Raw genomic sequence first — 20,712 nt, 5'->3', positions numbered from 1 at the left:
AGTATAATTCCGCAGACCATAATTTTGAAACTCGGAAGCTGAACTGGATTTGAGGTAAGTTTGGTAATGTAGATAATTTACATTGTGGAATGTATCTTGGGAATTATACATAACTGTAGTTCTCAGAAGGGGGCATTTCTCTCTCTCTCTCTCTCTCTCTCTCTCTCTCATGTTTGATATCACTTTGCACACCAGCTTCTTCAGAGAACACATTGTCAAAGATTTTGTCCACACGGAAGACTTAGGTATGCTATACGGAATCACAAAATGAACATCTGTATCGAACGCCCGATCAACCATTTAAGATTAAATGGGTATGTAATAAATTATGCGTCCGGGATATTCTCTCCTAAACTGTATCTTCATAACACACCGTTTCCTGAAATCTCGTTGCTATTTGAAATCTGAAATCTCGATAACAGTGCTATTTTTGAGAAATATTGACAGTCAGCAAAAAAATATATATTGCAATGAAAGTTATTTTGTTTTTATATTTATACAATAAATACTACTGATAAAGTTTATATACATGTTTTTGAGTTTTGGTTTCCAAGCCGATCAAAATCGCGTCTTTCAAAATGGCGTCTAAGTGTGTAAAGCATGTGCTAAAAAAAAACATAGAGCGCTCTTTCTTACTTTATAATATCAGACAAAATGTTTTACGAAAACATTAGTTATTTTGCATTTGATATGGATCCAACTGATTAAAAATAGTTTAAACTTGGGATGATTTAAGCTCACGTGCAACATTTTGCTGGTTGTGAACATTTCTGTCGGAGTGTGATTATCGATCAATCTCTAAGCCAAAATTCACGTCGTAATATACAAATAAGCTGCAATGGATTTGTAAAATGTCAAGCTACTCTCTAGCTTTTCTATTTACTATCTAGTTTATCACGCTAGCCTCGGAATGAGGTGCCCAATGTTTGTAGTGCAAAGTTGCAAGTTTGAACATGAAGCAATATAGATATTACCCATAGTTGTGGCCCAAACATAAATAATGTATTGACCAGTACACTACCATCTGCTGCATAATTTGAGTTATAGCGCTGAAATTTTGTGAAGAAAAAATTCTATAAATAACATTGATTCATGACTGAAATCATTAATACCAGATTTGGAATTATTCCAGGAGGTCAAGGATTGGGACAGTTTCTTTTGTGTGATTTTAGTCATCGTTGATAAATGTGTTGGTGATGTAGTAAACACATGAGGGTAAGCAACATTCGACTACGAAAATCGGGTGTGATGATCTTTTAGTTCTAAACATCCAGGTTCCAGCACCAGGTCACATAGTTTGAACTGCCCGAACCAGAGATTTACCAAAGTAGCATTATGCAGAACAGAGTAAGGTACAATGATATTTACATATCCCATTTAAGATCTTAACATTGAAATACAAGATTATACTTTCTGATAAACTGTTGATTCTACCTTAGATATGACTGATTTTTCAGGATCCATGATGATAAATGAATCTAAGCTATTTAGACAATAACAAAATTAAAGTGATGAGTAAGGAACAGGACTGGGGTGGGTAGGTGAGATACTGGTTATGGTATAAATTTGCCTTTACAGGGTTCATACATGCGTTGAATATCCTTGAATGTCCTTTGCTTTTTAAATCCTGTTTCATATCTTTCAATATGCTTAAATTGTGATCAAATATTGACTGTGTCCTTGAATATACTTGAATTTTGTGAAAACTAGAACAAAATAGAATATTTGAACCATCTGTTTATGCATTTCCTTTGTTTTATTGTTCATATTTCGAAGAAAAAAATCAATGTTCAAAGTTTTATTGGACAGTAAGTGATTGTGGCATCTGTTAATTGCATACAAATATTCTCCATTATACAACATCCTAAACATGTGCATTCCTGAAGTACATTTTCTTTACATCATAAAGGGTGTAGTACATGCTCGTTTACTGCAGACACATCTATTAAAACTGTCAGCAAGTAGAATTAAGTGACTGACAAATCATGAGCTCTCATTATAAACAGGGTTTTTGTTGCTCTCATGAAACATGACATGAAAGGAGGGAATAAAGAGTAGAGTAGAGGTTGACTTCACAGGATTTTATGGGTTTTTAATTTGGTTTTTTTATATGTGGTGCCAGTGTCAGTTTGGATTGCAGTGCATGTACTTTTGATGACTTGTATTCCCACTGTATTAATGGCAAATACAACTTGCCTTCAAGTACATTTATTTTGTCTTAATCTTTTTACTTCACCTATTTTATCTTAATATCTTCAATTTGTGTTATTCCTTGACAATATGTGCTCTGTCCTTGAATTGTACATAATTGTCCTTGAATTTATCAACATAAACCTGTATGGTCCCTGTTTAAGCATAAACATAAAATGAGTATACTTTCCTAATTACATTTGTTAAAAATTTTATTTAATCACATATATTATATAAAACTTTTTTGCCAAAAGATGTAAATCATAGTATCACAATGTACAGTCTAGGTTTTTTTTCTTCTGAGAACTAAAACTGTAGCATGGATTGTTACACTTTCCAACAGCTGTCAAGTGCTGCAGGTGTAAGGGTCAGATCATTGCTACCAGTAGTTTGTCCATCCAACTATTTTTTTTAAATGTCCATATCTCCAGTCAGCAATACTGTGTTGTTTTTTTTTAAATTTTATACTACAGTGAATCCTGATAAATGGCTACTTATGTCACCACCCATCATGTACATATTAGTAAGATATCTATATTAACAAATTCAATTGATAATAGAGGATTAACCTGTTCCCAGAAATTCATATTTCTTACAGTGGGTCACCTCCCCTTTCAGCTGCATTCATGTGACAGAAAAGATAAATCAGAAGATTTCCAAAATTGGATCATACATTTTGAAAAGAGGATGGGTTTTCGATAACCTGTTTTTTGCATGCAAATGGACAATAATTACAATTATTGAACAAATCATTTATTTAATAGAAAAATATGCAGATCGTCTCATCAAATTTACCCTTTTATGGTAGCTTGTTGCCATTCATACTTATATGTACAACATGCATTTTTAGCATTTCTTAGGAGGTCATTACTGGATTATATTGGTGGCAGTTGTCATCATTGTTGATCTTAGCTCTCAGGAGATGATGTACTTTTACTAGATCAAGGTTTCCATTAGAGTCAACCTGAATTTTTGTCGGAATGGAAAATGTCCTTTTTAGTGTTTGCATTGGAATGTGGCAATGTCAGTACAACTCTAGTGAGTCTGCCAAGAAGGTTAAATATTGTTTCCTGCCTGTGGGTAGATTCAGATTGCTGAATGCCTGCCAGAACTACTCAAGATTGGTACTGTTTCGGTCTAATGTTGTTTTAATGTCAGTAAGATTCTTTATATGAAGCACAAACACATACATTATACCATCACATCCTTGTGACTTAAAGCCTAATTTGCAGACATCTTTGTTGTCATCTTTAGCATCAGTATCTCCACCCTTTAGTAATGACAATCAAATCCAGGAAAGAAATATTACTTCGTATTATTACAGACAAAGACAAAAAGTCGAAGTTTATCCCAGGCAATTTGGATTACAAAGGTAGTTAGTGACATGTACGTTTAAAGTCTGGTTTACATTCAGTTTACAAAGGATTAAATCAAAGCCAGTGGTATTTATATCAGTTTTTGTGATGTGGTCATTCATAGTAGTGCCGAACATATTTTGTCTAAAAGTCATGGTCTTGGGTCACGTTCTGCAGAAGGACACTCATGACAAGGAGTTTGTACAAAAAATTATTATTATTATTATTATTATTATTATTATTATCATTAATAGTGTCTCAACATGTGTAACTTTATCAACACATGATGCAGATTCCACAAATATGGATTTTATTGATGGCATATTTCTTGTCATGGTTAATATGCTTTTGTGAGATGAGGTTTCTGCCTAATGCATGATGTCATTCTTGCCCCAATAACAGACAATAAAATCAGTTTTACAGGAAGGGTAAGTAGCAACACCACTATGGCAAGTTGAAATCGGCAACAAACTTAATCATTAGAAAATTGATGTCTTAAGCTAGCAGATCCAGCACTGTCATTGTAAATTTATCTATTTTGTGAGAATAAAAATACAATTAATTGCCAAGATAACAAACAATATTTCAAAATGAGAATGAATTTGGATTGAACAGTTTGTGCAGGCAGTGGTATTGTTTGTAACATCACCTGGAGTATTTTGCCAGCAATGGTAAGGAACATACCAAACTAGTGAGAAAAATGTAGTCCATATTTATGAACCCTCACTGTACAGTCATACAGTTTTCTGCAAACTAGGATATTCCGCACAATCATCAGATAAAGATCTAATTTGAGAGGTCAAAGGCCAATTTGGTCACAATTTATTACAATTATGGCTATATAAATTTCCTTTTGCATGTTAGTTAAATTAAAGTATTGCTGTAAGTTATGTATTTTGATGAGTTGAAAGGTTGATATTAAAGTTTTCAGATATTTATACTAAAATTTAAGATGCATGTCTCTTTATTTTCAGGTTGTCTGGTTAGATTATTCTCAATATGGGCACTTTGTTTGAATGTCTTAAAGAAGCAAGGCTTGAAAAGTACTATTCATCATTTCGAGCACGAGGTATCACCAAATCAGAATCATTAGCAAAACTTAGCATTCAGGATTGTCCAGGACTTGGTATTACATTACCTGAGGACAAAAGAAGACTTGTAGAGCTGATAAATATTGTAAAAGCAGTGTACAATGTGGAAAGTTACACAACAAGCACACCACCAACCACTCGAACTAATCAACATGCCAGGAATAGATCGCCCAGGAAACGCAACCGTAGTCCTGCCCACAATGTATCTCAGGTAATGATGCAAAAATAAGGAATAAAAGCATAAAAAGACCTAATTGAGAAAGATAGGATGAAAATATATTTCATATTGAAAATTAATCAGATTTATGTTTGCAGATGTCATAAAAGTTGAAAAAGAGAATGGGCAGAATAACAAAGAGTCTCTAAGTTAAACTTTGACCTCAAACAAAGTGTTCCTCAGGGAACAATAAATCACATACACACACATTGACATTTAGAACAATATATGTATGTGTGCATGCATATATATATATATATATATATATATATATATATATATATATATATATATATATATATATATATATATATATTTTTTTTTTTTTTACAGGGTGTGACAGGAAGAGGTTTATTGGCATCTCATGAGGTACAAGTCCATGAGAGACCACACAGGACAAACACCAGCATTCATCATCTGTCTCAGGCAGGAGCTGCCACACTGCTGGATCTGCTGTCTGATACATCAGAGAGTGAGAGTAGTGATGACAGTTCTCACCACTCTGATTATGAGCCAGCCATTAAACACAGTGTCAGTGCTGCAAGCACAAATAACTCTTCACCTATGGTTCAGAAAGCACCAGTGGAACGCATCAGACATGGAAAGGGATATAACTATGGTGTACCAGGTACATTCAAAATCCTTTATGGACATTGGGCCCTTGAGTGTAGGGATTTCTGCATAATTTTCCTTTTTTATTATATTATATTTTAACCTTGCTGGTCTGGAAAATTTGATCTTAGATTTTATACTTTGAAATAAGTGGTTTCGTTGTTAAGTCCAAATCTATTAACTGAAATTTGCAGGTAATAGGTTTGTCTGCTTACGATGAAAAATTAGGGGTTCAGATTCTTGGTTCCAAACTTTACAACTTAAAAAATTTTGTACATCAGAATTTAGTTGATGAATTTCCTGTTTGAATGTTTTGTACTATTACCTCTTTCATTTTTTCGGATAGTTTCAAACTCCTTTAAATCTTATCTGTATGTGTTAAAACTTTGAATGCTGACTCATTTATGTAAAAGGCTGGCACCTGTAGATATTCAGGTAAATGAAGTATGGAATTTGCAGGTATAGCAATTGATTGGCCAATCCAAAATGAGCATGCTGTGTGAACATGACCTTGTGACTGAAATACACATACGACTCTGTGCTTCAAATCACCTAAATTCACATGATAATGCCAATAATGACAAACTTAGTTTAATATATGGATGTAATCTTTGACTGTTTTGTGCAGGTAATTTTATTTACATTGTTGTACACAGTCTGCCAATGGGTAACAAGCATTTCAGTGTACCAGGGTACATCTCAAAATGGATATGCTGTACTAAAACAGTATGGTGTGACTAAAATCGACTGGTTGGAGGATACACAGAGTAGTAGCATAGCAATATATATACAAGGTTCTCAGGGACCTGAGCTTCCTTTGAAAATAACATGAAATTCTTAAAGGATGCACCCATTCTTCCTGCAACATGTCCCCACTCAAAGGATGCACCCATTCTTCCTGTAACATGTCCCCATGATGCTCCTCGTTTTTTCCAGGACACTCCTCCTGTTCATATTTTGGTCAGCTACTGCAAATCTTTGAATAGCTAAAGGCTAGACTTAAGTTAATAGACATGAAGTAATTGTGACTAAGCAACAGCTAATCTTTATCACTATAGTTATGGTGTGAAAGGCACTGCCCCACTGAGGGCTACTCTGACATGACTTCGAAGAAATTGATGCTCTGTGTGTGTGCATTTGTATTTGGTGTAAACCGAGGACATTCATGAGATTACACACCAACATACCAAGACACTCCTCCAACTGATAATGTCCTCATTTGAAAAAATGATAAAATCTTGCTTCTACCACCTATTTTGGCCTAGAATAACATAAATTCATGATTTGTAGGAAGGTCCCTGTTTGCACGCTTGGTGCTTGTTCACGATTTTGGAGTGTATCTCTCTTCCAAAGCTGGCGATACACACGCCTGAAACCATGTCCTTTATTGCCCAGTGGGAAACTTATAGAGAGATCTCTGCTATCAAATCACAACAAAAACATATTATCTCCTTTTAGATCCAAAGCATTGAATGCATTCAACGTTCTTTTCAATGTATATACTTGCTTCAATTGGTGATTTGATGACTTTGCTTAACTTATCATGAATTACATTTATATCGATAGTTCTCTTGTAAACAAAGTCTTATTAAAACAACTCACAAAATGTAAAAACAAGGCATAAATCTATATTGTTTTCCCAAATTTAAGGAGGTTTTTAACAATAGCCAAAATGCTCAGGATGTTCTACTGGACCAACTTGTATTTATAACTTAAAAGTACATTTATTTATAGCTGCATTAGACTGTAATATTCTTACTCATTTAGTCTTTTTTCAGTATGTTTAATAAAGAAGGCAATGTGGAAAAAAACTGTTTAAAACATCCAATCAGCAGTACAAAACACCTTTACTTGGTACCTTGAATTAGCAGATGTATAAACTAAGTGATTTGGAAGGTGAACCAAGAGAGTGTTGTGGCATTGAAGTATTTTCTTGTTCATTCATGGCTCCAAAACAATAAAACAGGATAAACTGTTTGTAAAAACTTATTAGAAAATTATCCCCATCCACTAACTCTATACATACATGTAGTCTCATAGAACTCTATACTTCACTTCTGCAGTTACTGAACTTTATAGCTATTTAGGAGGTTTTAATTCAGTTAATATAGATAAGTTGTTGTTGTTGTTGTTATCATTGTTTTTAGTCCGTCATTATTCTTTGTGTTGAGGTTGAGACAAAACACTATACAGATTACAAAAGAAATAATGTTGTTTGCATCATCTATTTATTCAACCATAGTGACTTGAAAAATACAAAGTCTCTGTGAAATACACAATACGGGTAACACAAACATACATTCTTATTTTCAACATTACATCTGCATATGCCTGAAAGAGAGCGAGAGAGAGAGAGAAGATTTGTACATGTATTGTGCAATGAAGATATTACTCTATTTTGTCTAAAGTGAATAGTCATTGCTGATAAGGTGAGTTTCCAGCCATAAATGCTCAAATCCAGCCAAAAGTATTGTTACAAGCCAGGGGTATTTGCTTGACCGAGTGGTGTCAAACCCTGGCACGATTCTGCTAGAAGTCATAGGTTTACCCCAAATTTCCAAAGACTTCTATACAACTTCAATTGTAAATTAGAAAGCCCGATGTATCCAATCTATACAAATTTTTCACTAATCAACGCAAGACCACAGATCTCAAAACTTGCCAGATATCTGTCAACTGCACATCTACATGGTTTCTCTTCATCAACTTTCCATACTGTCAACAGTTCACGCTGTAGAAACTATACAACTATCCCCTAGCACAGGGAACTATTTTTACTGTGCCACCTTAGGCCAGTCAATTCATGGTTTCAAGGCACATTTCGGCAGTACAACTGCATCACATTTGCCACCATGGTGACATAAACGGTATCTGCCAAGTCCCTTCTTGTTTATTCCTTTGTGTAATTTACCGGTGTCCTACCATAAATACTGCCACTGCAGTCAAACCACCACTGTACACCATTACGTTTTGATGGGACTATATTACTCCAGAGACACTCGTGCAGTTTTGACCTGAATTCACTCAAAGTCAACCATGGTATCATGGAAAGTCACTAACACTTCACTATGTACTGTTTGCTCCTACTAATTGGCTAATTATTTCGGGCTAAGGAATATTTCCATTGCACCAAGTTCCAATAATCAAACAAGTAATCACACAAATCTAAGAATTCCATAAAACAGTGTACTATAACCAAATGCGCATACTCCAAATTTATTACAGTATGATCTCCAAAGCGGTGGATTAGTCCAAAGCGTGTTATGTCATACTAAAGTCTAATTGCAGGACAATCAGTTAATCAATAAATTCATCAGTCAGTCAATAACAACAAGATATATATTCAAATAATACTGTAATTGCCCTAATGAACAGTTGTAGATGGAACCCTTATGGAGGTTACAGTTATTTAGTACTAGTATGTGATTTGTGAAAAGTACTCGCAACACCAACAAGACATCTATCATGTGTTCATAGATTTCAAAAAGGCCTTTGACAGAGTGTGGCATGAGGCATTGTGGGCCACAATGAAGAAGTATAACATGGGTCAAAAGTTAACCAATACCATCAAGCAGCTGTACGCCAAGGCTACCAGTGCAGTAATTGCCCAAGGTGCTGTGGGGACTGGTTCCAGACAACAGTGGGAGTGCGTCAAGGCTGTCTCCTGTCACCCATGCTTTTCAACATCTACTTAGAGCGCATCATGAGCGAAGCCCTGGAAAACCACTGTGGGACAGTCAGCATTGGAGGGCGTAACATCACCAACCTCTGCTTTGCAGACGACATTGATGGGCTGGCAGGCAGTGAAGACGAGCTAGCCACCCTAGTGAAGAACCTGGATGAAACATCTTCCAGATTTGACATGGAGATAAGCGCTGAGAAGACAAAACTGATGACAAGTAGTGGCAAACAAATCTCAGCTAAGATTAAAGTCAGAGGACATGAACTGGAAACAGTGAGCCAGTTCAAATATCTTGGTTCCATAATCACTGAAGAGGGATCAAGAGCAGAAATTTTGTCAAGAGCAGCACAAACAGTGGCAGCTATGTCAAAGCTAAGACCCATCTGGAGAGACAAGAATATCTGTCTGAAAACTAAAATCAGACTATTGCAAGCTCTAGTCATCTCAGTCTTTTTGTACTCATGTGAGGCATGGACCCCGACAGCAGAATTACAACGAAGAATCCAGTCACTTGAAATGAGATGCTACAGAACCATCCTTGGCATCTCTTACATGGATCACATCACAAATGAAGAAGTGCGTAACACCATCAGGCGCGAAGTAGGCCAATATGAGGACCTCTTCACCACCGTCAAAAAGAGAAAGCTGAAATGGTATGGCCATGTCACTAGAGCCAACAGTCTATCCACAACAGTCCTGCAGGGCAGCATCCAGGGTGGCAGAAGGAGAGGTAGACAGAGAAGAAAGTGGACTGACAACATCACAGAATGGACCAGGAAAAGTTTTGCGGAGACACAGGCATTGGCACATGATCAAGACAAGTGGAGGGAACTGGTCAGATGTTCAGCAGCACAGTGCCTCAACGACCACACTAGGTGATGAGACTGATGATGATGATGATGATGTGATTTGGATTCGATTTTAGCATAGTTTTAACAATCTTTCAGTCATATTGCTTTGATGTCTGCAATGTGGTAGTTTATAGTGATGTTGAGCACTGGGGCATCATGCTGCATACATTTAGCATGATGTCCTACCCAGTCACATTATTCTGACATCAGGCTGACTAGTCCTAACACTAACCTCTTAATGCTGAGCACCTAGTGAGGCAGCAGTTAGTACCATTTTTATGTCTTTGTTATGACTCGGTCTGGGTTTGAACCCACAACCTCCCGCATCTGAGGCAGACACTCTAACCATTAGGCCACCAGAGCAGTCGTATTGATTGTTGAGACTGGACTAGGTATGCAAACATGTCCTTGTTGGTCATAATGTACCAATGTGCATGGTCTCCACGATTTTTTCAAATAGTGTACATCCTTAGTTTATGTTGATAGTTCAGACTAGATGTGTAAATGCGTCTTCATGGCCCATGATGTACCAATGTTCACAGTCTCCATGATGGTTACTAGTATAAGACCCTTGTTTGTATTAATCATTTAGACTAGATGTGTAAATATGTTCTCTTTGTCCATGATTTATGAATGTCCTCATTCTTCATGTTTTCTCATTAATTGTGTGTGTCCTTAGTTTGTATTGATATTTTGTCTGTCTGTGTAAACGTGTCATCGTTGTCCGTTATGTCTGCAGTCTCTATTTTGTCAACAATTATGTGCATCCTTTGTATTGATATTTGATTATACTTGTTTAAAGATATCTTCTTCGACTGTGATACACCATGGTCAATAGTCTTCATGATTTTTGAAAATCATTGTTTTCTTTCGTTAAGAATAGTACAAAGGATCAGTGTAAAAGCATACGTTAAATTCTTAGGTCAAAGTTAACATAAAAATCTTCATACATGTTAATTATTGTGAAACAAATAAATCAAATTCAGTCATAATACCAACGAGGAAAATCAGTTTCATATTTCATGAATTATATGATGGTTTAAGATTTAGTAGAATAGGTACATGTCATATATTAGTTGTTCTTGATATTATCAATTTATGCACCGTTACAATATAACAATACATGTTTTGATACATGAGCATATTAACAATCCCAGTACTGTGCTCCTGTCGAAACACATCTGTGAACAGTATGGAATCACCAGCCTACCACATTGTTGTATGAAGTAACAATTAAAGACTGATGCCTTAATTGGAGAAGGGATAATCATAATGTGATCAGCCTTTTATTCTGGAAATGGTTAAAGATATTTCTGAGATGAAAAAAAAAGAACCACAATTATGTCTGCACAACCCTCTTAGTCTGAACAGTTCATGTACGGCTTAATAATGTTTCTCATCATTTTCATTTCGCAAGATAATGGGAGTCACAGCTGGGCATGACATCATGCTGTTTACCATTTCCATGTTGTGGTCAATAGTTATGTGTGTCCTTAGTTTGCATGGATTATACAGAATATTTATGTAAACGTGTATGTCTTCACTTGCATTGCTTAATCTCATATTCCTTAGAATTGATAATACAGTTCCCTCCTTGATACATCACCATTTGCTATTAATTTACTGCCTCAAACTGTATTTCTTTTTACTCTAAGATCGCCAGAACAAATGTCCTCGATATGGGGTTCCATACCCGAGTCCTTGATATCCACCCAATACAAAAATGTGTGTGTGTACCTTTGATTGTTTGGCAAATAAATGATGCACTTTTCTCTTGTAATGGTATTTGAATTGGTGATGATGTGAATATAAATCATACAAGTAATACAAGTTTTTGCAGAGTTTAATTTTGGACAATATTGTCAAGCCATTTGACTTGGAATAAAGCTTCTAATAAAATGTAATGATTTTTGTAAGGCTAGAAATTTTGATCCTGTAAAATTGAACAATAAAATAGTAATGCGAGATTAACCTATCCTTGCAATTAAAATGGATTACTTTACAAAAACTTTATGAGCATCACTTTTTCAAAATATCCAAATTGATGAAATTATTCATAGCCAGGTTTGTATCCACTCTTAGACTGTTATCAGTTTTCAAACATTTTTTGTCTAGAAAAGGCAGAGTGAACAAAAGTGACCAAAATTTAATTATGCTATTATTATTATATGATTTGTCAAATGACATACAGGTTTTCTGGTTAATATATCCATATCCAAGATTTTATATGTGTAACATATATAATGACAGCACATGACATCATAAGTGATGTAATGTCAGACAGTGGCAGAGTGATCAATGCATATAAACATAATTCAAAGTCAATTCATTGCACTGTGATATAGCTTTGTGAAATTAAATCAGTATTTTTATCATGTGATAAGTAAAATATTATGTGTGTGCTTCTTCCAAATTAAATTATGAAACTAATTGAATAATTTTATTCTTTTGTTCACAAAGACTTATAACAAAATATTTTTCATTAGGAATGCGCACTGATATAAGATCCCTGTTTAAGTATATGTTGTTTAGAATCGACTCCATTCATAATTTTATATATTGTACTGCAGTTTTTATTATTTCATCATTTTTGTTAATAAGGGGCAACAGCTTCCACGCTAAAGTCACGGAGTAGAACTGGAGGTATGAGAGATGAGAAAATTAAAGTTTGTGTCAGAAAGAGGCCACTAAACAGGAAAGAGATAAAAGCTGGGGATGAGGATATTGTGCGAACTGAGTCCACTACAACAGTGATTGTAAATGAACCCAAACTGGCTGTTGATTTAACAGCTTACACACTACAGGTATGAAAAAAATTATTCGATGATAAACACAAATACTTACTAGCACAGCATTTTGGGTAAAAGTGGTGATTTTGACATGAACAATTTACTCTTTATTAGAAAGACTCTCTTTTTAAGTTCACATTTTTGATAATGATGCGACATACGTAAACTCACAGATATGAAATGAATCGTAAATGCGCAGACTGTTTTTCAGTCTTTGAATCGAGTGCACCCATAGCATATTTATCTGCTTCTCCTATTGTGTGCATGTGTAGATTATTTTTGTTACATTTCTTTCATAACCTTCAAGATTTAATCATCTTTTCTTAAAGTTACCCATCACCATGACATCAAAACCATATCTAGCCTAGTTAAACCCCACTTACAAAACAACTGACATACGTAGAGGCCCCAGGAAGGTAACTCTTACATATCTCTGGGGAGTACCTGTATGTGGAAAAAATTGGTGTCTAACTAGGGCAGCATGCATACTTTTGGTGAAAATTTTAGCATCACAGGTATAACTCTCTTGAAAGGAGTGGCTAGAGGTACATTTAAATTTTAGATAAACAGCAATTGACAGACATGTGGTCATAGGTAGGCGTGGTTGGGGAACCAGAAAAGAAAAGCATAATAATGTTTAAAATATCAGTGTTATTCTATTATGTCATAAATGTATATGAAGTCATTTGGATCTGAAATACCTTTCTGTTTGCATTATTATTGACCATCTGCAACAAGAAAATGAAAATTGAATCAGATAGATCCATATAAATATGACATTTTGAAAATCTGGCATCGGGTTTGTTCATCATGTGCAACCTGCCTACCAAATACAACATTTGGGATGGGCTTCATGGGGGTTGAGTACAAGAGAGAAAACCATCTCCTGTCAGTCTGAACCAGCTGCCAAAAATACATCTTCAAGGATGGTCATAGCAAGGGTGACCTGGAGTTGTTGATTTGATATTTGGCAAAGGCAACCACAGTTATATCAATCTGAAACACTGGTAATTTCAATAAAAGTAAGCAGACATCTAGTTGCATAAGATTTCAATGTCTGGAAGGGTTAGAAGGTACTTTTCAAAGACTAATGCACCTGTCATGGAAATTTCAGTTTGAGCCATGGACTAGAAGATTTTATAGGAGGGTCTGTTGTCTGTTGCCATGGTTGCCATCTAAAACATCGGGTTAAAACTATTTCTGAATGGATGGATGTATCAGCATGGGATTTTAATAACATGACAAAATATGTCTGGTTGTCTTGTTAGGTCTAAATGAAAATTGTGCTGTTCTAATGTGACCATCATGGTTGTCTTGTTAAGTCTAAATGAAAATTGTGCTGTTCTAATGTGACCATCATGATTGTCTTGTTAAGTCTAAATGAAAATTGTGCTGTTCTAATGTTTCCATCGTGGTTGTCTTGTTAGGTCTAAATGAAAATTGTGCTGTTCTAATGTGACCATCATGGTTGTCTTGTTAAGTCTAAACGAAAATTGTGCTGTTCTAATATTTCCATTGTGGTTGTCTTGTTAGGTCTAAATGAAAATTGTGCTGTTCTAATGTGACCATCATGGTTGTCTTGTTAAGTCTAAATGAAAATTGTGCTGTTCTAATGTGACCATCATGGTTGCCTTGTTAAGTCTAAATGAAATTGTGCTGTTCCAATGTTTCCATTGTGGTTGTCTTGTTAGGTCTAAATGAAAATGTGCTGTTCTAATGTGACCATCATGGTTGTCTTGTTAAGTCTAAACAAAAATTGTGCTGTTCTAATGTGACCATCATGGTTGTCTTGTTAAGTCTAAATGAAAATTGTGCTGTTCTAATGTGACCATTGTGGTTGTCTTGTTAGGTCTAAATGAAAATTATGCTGTTCTAATGTGACCATCATGGTTGTCTTGTTAAGTCTAAATGAAAATTGTGCTGTTCTAATGCGACCATCATGGTTGTCTTGGTAAGTCTAAATGAAAATTGTGCTGTTCTAATGTGACCATCATGGTTGTCTTGTTAAGTCTAAATGAAAATTGTGCTGTTCTAATGTTTCCATCGTGGTTGTCTTGTTAGGTCTAAATGAAAATTGTGCTGTTCTAATGTGACCATCATGGTTGTCTTGTTAAGTCTAAATGAAAATTGTGCTGTTCTAATATTTCCATTGTGGTTGTCTTGTTAGGTCTAAATGAAAATTGTGCTGTTCTAATGTGACCATAATGGTTGTCTTGTTAAGTCTAAATGAAAATTGTGCTGTTCTAATGTGACCATCATGGTTGTCTTGTTAAGTCTAAATGAAAATTGTGCTGTTCTAATGTGACCATTGTGGTTGTCTTGTTAGGTCTAAATGAAAATTATGCTGTTCTAATGTGACCATCATGGTTGTCTTGTTAAGTCTAAATGAAAATTGTGCTGTTCTAATGTGACCATCATGGTTGTCTTGTTAAGTCTAAATGAAAATTGTGCTGTTCTAATGTGACCATCATGGTTGTCTTGTTAAGTCTAAATGAAAATTGTGCTGTTCTAATGTTTCCGTCGTGGTTGCCTTGTTAGGTCTAAATGAAAATTGTGCTGTTCTAATGTGACCATCATGGTTGTCTTGTTAAGTCTAAACGAAAATTGTGCTGTTCTAATATTTCCATTGTGGTTGTCTTGTTAGGTCTAAATGAAAATTATGCTGTTCTAATGTGACCATAATGGTTGTCTTGTTAAGTCTAAATGAAAATTGTGCTGTTCTAATGTGACCATCATGGTTGCCTTGTTAAGTCTAAATGAAATTGTGCTGTTCCAATGTTTCCATTGTGGTTGTCTTGTTAGGTCTAAATGAAAATGTGCTGTTCTAATGTGACCATCATGGTTGTCTTGTTAAGTCTAAACGAAAATTGTGCTGTTCTAATGTGACCATCATGGTTGTCTTGTTAAGTCTAAATGAAAATTGTGCTGTTCTAATGTGACCATTGTGGTTGTCTTGTTAGGTCTAAATGAAAATTATGCTGTTCTAATGTGACCATCATGGTTGTCTTGTTAAGTCTAAATGAAAATTGTGCTGTTCTAATGTGACCATTGTGGTTGTCTTGTTAGGTCTAAATGAAAATTATGCTGTTCTAATGTGACCATCATGGTTGTCTTGTTAAGTCTAAATGAAAATTGTGCTGTTCTAATGTGACCATCATGGTTGTCTTGTTAAGTCTAAATGAAAATTGTGCTGTTCTAATGTGACCATCATGGTTGTCTTGTTAAGTCTAAATGAAAATTGTGCTGTTCTTATGTGACCATTGTGGTTGTCTTGTTAGGTCTAAATGAAAATTGTGCTGTTCTAATGTGACCATCGTGGTTGTCTTGTTAAGTCTAAATGAAAATTGTGCTGTTCTAATGTGACCATTGTGGTTGTCTTGTTAGGTCTAAATGAAAATTATGCTGTTCTAATGTGACCATCATGGTTGTCTTGTTAAGTCTAAATGAAAATTGTGCTGTTCTAATGTGACCATCATGGTTGTCTTGTTAAGGCTAAATAAAAATTGTGCTGTTCTAATATGGCCATCATGGTTGTCTTGTTAAGTCAAAATAAAGATGGTGCTGTTCTAATGTTTCCATTGTGGTTGTCTTGTTAAGGCGAAATAAAAATGGTGCTGTTCTAATGTGGCCATCATGGTTGATTTGTTAACCCTTTACCTCATAGAGTGTATGGCTTTTTAGCCATCCGATACACATGAAGCAAAGTTACCCAGTGCAGTACACTATAAATAGAAACACCTGTTACCTATTCAATTCCATACACATAGGCCTGCCTGTTAACTGTTGTGCAGTGTAGTGTATGTTACGTTTAACAGCAATTTTAACCATTTTACATTTTGGTACACATCTATTATGTATGGAAAAATTTAAGAGTAAAGTCTGATCGTTATAGCTGTGTACTTTTTTTCACATAAGAATTTTTTATGTGCTTAAAAATCTTGAGAGAACTTGTTCACCGTCAAGTCAGTGAAGCCGCGTGACCAACCGTAGCTGCCATTTCTCATACTCGAAATTTACAAGTTCTTTGTCTGCGTCAACATCACTAAGTCATCTGAATTTGATAATTTGCAAAAACTAAGTGCTACCTACATCAATATCAGAGCCTTTATCTAAGTTATCGAAGCTTTCATAGTTGTGATTCTAATCGTGAAAAGTACTGAACGAAATCCGCGACCTCCATTTTGGAGAGTGGAGAATACAACCCAGTTACTTTAAATAGCAGATTTCGACCAGATCATAAATAGCGACCATGTGATCTGATGCAATGGTCATTGACAGCAATGAATGAGGTATCTAATGGGGGTTTTCCCCGAAGGTGGCGCTACGAAAACCCGCTAAAAATGGAGTAAAGGTGTCAAAAGGCGCTTCCATGCGAATGGAGTAGAGGTGTCTAAAGGCACTTCCATGCAAATGGAGTAGAGGCGTCCAAAGGTGCTTGCATGAGGCAACGGGTTAAGTCTAAATGAAAATTATGTTGTTCTAATGTGGCCGTCATGGTTGCCACCTTGAACATTTGTTAAATAACTTTTTCCTGTATTGTTACATGGAGATTTCACAAAAGACTTTTTATGATGTCTAAATGAAAACAGTACCTCTCTAACAATAATTTTGATCTCCTTGGCAGCCATCTTGAAATCTTGTTATCATTTCTTTGCCAGAATGGATTGTTTAATTTACATAGGGCTATCACTAAAAGACTTCTTATGAGTTCTGGTTAGTCGTAAATGGAAGGTGCCATTCTGAAATCCAATATGGCCACCCATTTGAAAAAATGTTAGCACTAATCATTCTAAATGGATAGTCATATCAAAATAGAGTTTTCACTTAAGGACTTCTTATGATGTATAGTTGGTGTCTGAAGGACACATGATACTAATTCAGTTCCCATAGTAAACCTATGCAAACACCATGATATTGAAAATTCAATAATTTAAAATTTCTCAGTGCTCATCATCAAACCGATATTTATCAGTATAGATGAAACCTGGATGTCAGCTTCTGTGTAGAGAAAAGGATATGAGCCATGGCATTTTCTGGACCTGCATGTGTTTGAAACATGTGTTTTCAATTCCGCACCAAAGAGTCGGATGCTAATTTCAGTAATGAGTGTTCCAAATTCAAAACTGTTAAAGGGCTGAAATTTCATCAATAAAACAGTGTCTCTGTCTTTTTCACTTGCAAATATGATAAGCTCTCAAAAAACTCTTTTTCCTCAAAATAACTTATATTATTAACCAATCCTGGCCAGCCAAACCCATATATACTCTATTTTATGTTCACCCATTTCCAGGCTGGTTCCCATATTTCCGTACAATTAGTACCGTGTGTCTTATATCCACCCTTGATTTTCTTTACAGCCCTAGGAATAGTAGTAGTTCAATACATAAGTAAGCAATGTGGATAGTTCATCTTCACCTAAAGACCAATGGTGCATTTCGGTCAACATTTAAATATTTGAGCTTTGTTTAAGAAAATAAGAAAAAATATTAAAATAAAGCTGTCTAATAAAAATCATCTTTTTTAATATCACCATTTATTGCTCTTCAATTTAATGCTGAAATATATTACCAGCGTTGTCGTATTATGTAATCAATCGGTAAAAGGTCATGGTGATGATCTATATGTACATGTATTATTACAGAAAAAATATTTAAATGTCAAAAATTACCTAAAATTCCCCCCCCCCCCGAAGACATATAATTTAAAACTAAAGTAAGTTAGACATAAGTCCGTTAAAATGCAAAATATAAACTTTCAGAACATTCAGTGAAAGAAATTAGTGGGATGAAAAGTCATGAGAGGTCATCACCATTAAATATGGTGGAAGTGACCTAAGTGATCATATCTGAAGCATAATGTTTCAAAACACAATAGGTCCATTACGGATCACTGCCATCACACCTCTGCCTGCGTGGGTTCAAGTCTCAGATTCAGCCAATGTGGGTATGTGAGAAAGCTTGCCAGTAGCTTCTCGTGGGTCAGTAGTTCTTTCCGGGGTTTTCCTGGGTTCTTGCTCCACCATTAATACTGGCCTCCATGTATAGCCTATCATGTGCTGAAAAATGGTGTTAAACCCTACAACAACAACAACAACAAAAATCAAAACACTATAGGAAATATCATATTGCTATCCATAATTACTCTATTAATGGTAAATTTTATAAACTTTATATATGTATTGCGTAGATATAAATCAAAGTAAACCATCTTAAAAATCTTGTCAGTACTCCTCATGAATGGATTGTCATATCAGTATACTAAATGACTTGTTTAGCTTTTCCTAGATAAAATGGCACTGGTTTAGCCTCAAGCATGGTTACTATGGTAGCCCACATGAAAATCTTGCTATTGTTACTTCTCCTAGAGATGTGGAGTTTTCAATGAAAACTTCTTGTCATGTTTAGTTGGTCCTATAAGAAACCTGTACCAATCTGACATCAGTATGGTCAGTATAATAACCATTTTGAAATTGTTATTCAATATGGGCACTATTGTGGTCATCTTGAAAATCTTGTTATTGCTGCATCTGGATAATGGATGGTCCTGTTGGCATGGGGTTTGAACTTTAAAACATGCTGCCCATGATACCTTCAGCATAGTCACAATTGATTTTAAGGTCAAAGGTTTTGACTTGGATTTTGGCTGTACTGGTTTGTGAGCTTGATCACAAAAACAGATATAAATTGCTTTTTATCACCTCCAGTTTGTGGATATATATGTGAAGAATTCCACATTTCAGTACCTTTATTACAGATTCAACCTAGTCCAATAAATTAGTCCCCAAAACCTGTGTTGATACTTTTGGATGATTTGAGGATCTGATGTCACCTAGTCATAAGATCGAGGAATGATTGCAGACATATTTGTCCACTTTACATGGTTGTACATTCTAGACACTTACTGGTATTTCTTGCATCTCTTGAGCTACCATTAGTAGAAGGATCCTTTTGATGAAATGTACAGCATATTTCTGGATCGAATCCTATGCTTAATGACTTGTAAATCGATGTGGAGTAACACAACCCTATGTCCTGTGGCCATTTAGAATTTTGTAGTTATATATGACCATGAACTGGTAATTGTTTAAACTATATGAACTATATGCTGTTGTATTTCAGAAAGATCTGAATACAGCAAAATTGCCTATTTTGAGGAACAGGTGACCTCAGACCCTCAAATCCTCAGTCAGTAATAACACAGGTTTGAGGGTTGACTTATCGGACTAGATTTAGCTCAACTTAGCACATGGGTATATCCTGTTATTTTCCAAGATAAATTCATTCATCTATAATCCATGACATCAGTTTTCAGGTCAATGACCATGACAATGAATTTTTTATTGATTTACAGGTGTCCTCAGAACCTGTTAAATCAGACATGTAAGAAAATATTTATGTTACCAAATTTGGTATGTTGGAGGTTTCTAAGAATATCAGAAATTGTTTAAGTATTCAGAAGTTCACAGAAGATACAGACTTATGATGGATTCGTGAGATTTGTTTTGGCCAGTAGAGTATTAGTCCCTTCCAATGCATCTTTTTAATTCTTTTTTTAAATGGAAGTTTAAGGCCAAACTCAGTATTAAATTTTTGTTTGAAAAGACCTTGTTCTGCTTGTTATACTATGACTTCTCTAAACCTGATGCCATTTTATAGGAATGGTCAGTTCAAAGAAGTTTGATCGTTAGAACATTTCTATTGGAACAAAGCTGTGCAGCCACTTGACAGAGATAGTGAAGTTACAGTGGAGCCTGTTCAGAAAAGTTTCATTATATTTACCCTGTATAATTTCAGCATGAATTCATATTTGATGAGGTGTTTGATGGAACTTGTACCAATGAAGATGTCTACATTAGAGCGGCAAGACCTTTAATCAACTGCTTATTTGATGGGTAAGATTTTTATACTTTGTTTGTCCATCACACT

General features: G+C 35.2%; 1 protein-coding gene across 3 annotated transcripts in view; it reads left to right on the top strand.

Moving 5' to 3' along the window:
* The first annotated feature begins 819 nt into the window (after window positions 1-819).
* LOC149801382 (uncharacterized) overlaps window positions 820-20,712 on the top strand; it is a 47,614-nt gene continuing 27,721 nt past the window's right edge. The window contains exons 1-5 of one of the 3 annotated variants that reach the window (XM_089955454.1): window positions 820-1,215; window positions 4,520-4,847; window positions 5,187-5,481; window positions 12,600-12,802; window positions 20,581-20,678. In XM_089955454.1, the coding sequence (XP_089811580.1) occupies window positions 4,545-4,847; window positions 5,187-5,481; window positions 12,600-12,802; window positions 20,581-20,678 (899 nt within the window). In that variant the 5' untranslated portion in view covers window positions 820-1,215; window positions 4,520-4,544. Of the gene's footprint in view, window positions 1,353-4,519; window positions 4,848-5,186; window positions 5,482-12,599; window positions 12,803-20,580; window positions 20,679-20,712 lie in introns of all 3 variants that reach the window. The other 2 variants (XM_089955453.1, XM_089955452.1) reach the window with 2 other exon arrangements.

This window comes from Sinohyriopsis cumingii, chromosome 4 (genome assembly GCF_028554795.1).
Source record: "Sinohyriopsis cumingii isolate HCF-2022 chromosome 4, ASM2855479v2, whole genome shotgun sequence".
Classification (NCBI taxonomy): Eukaryota; Metazoa; Mollusca; class Bivalvia; order Unionida; family Unionidae; genus Sinohyriopsis; species Sinohyriopsis cumingii.
This window is presented reverse-complemented; position numbering and strand designations above follow the sequence as displayed.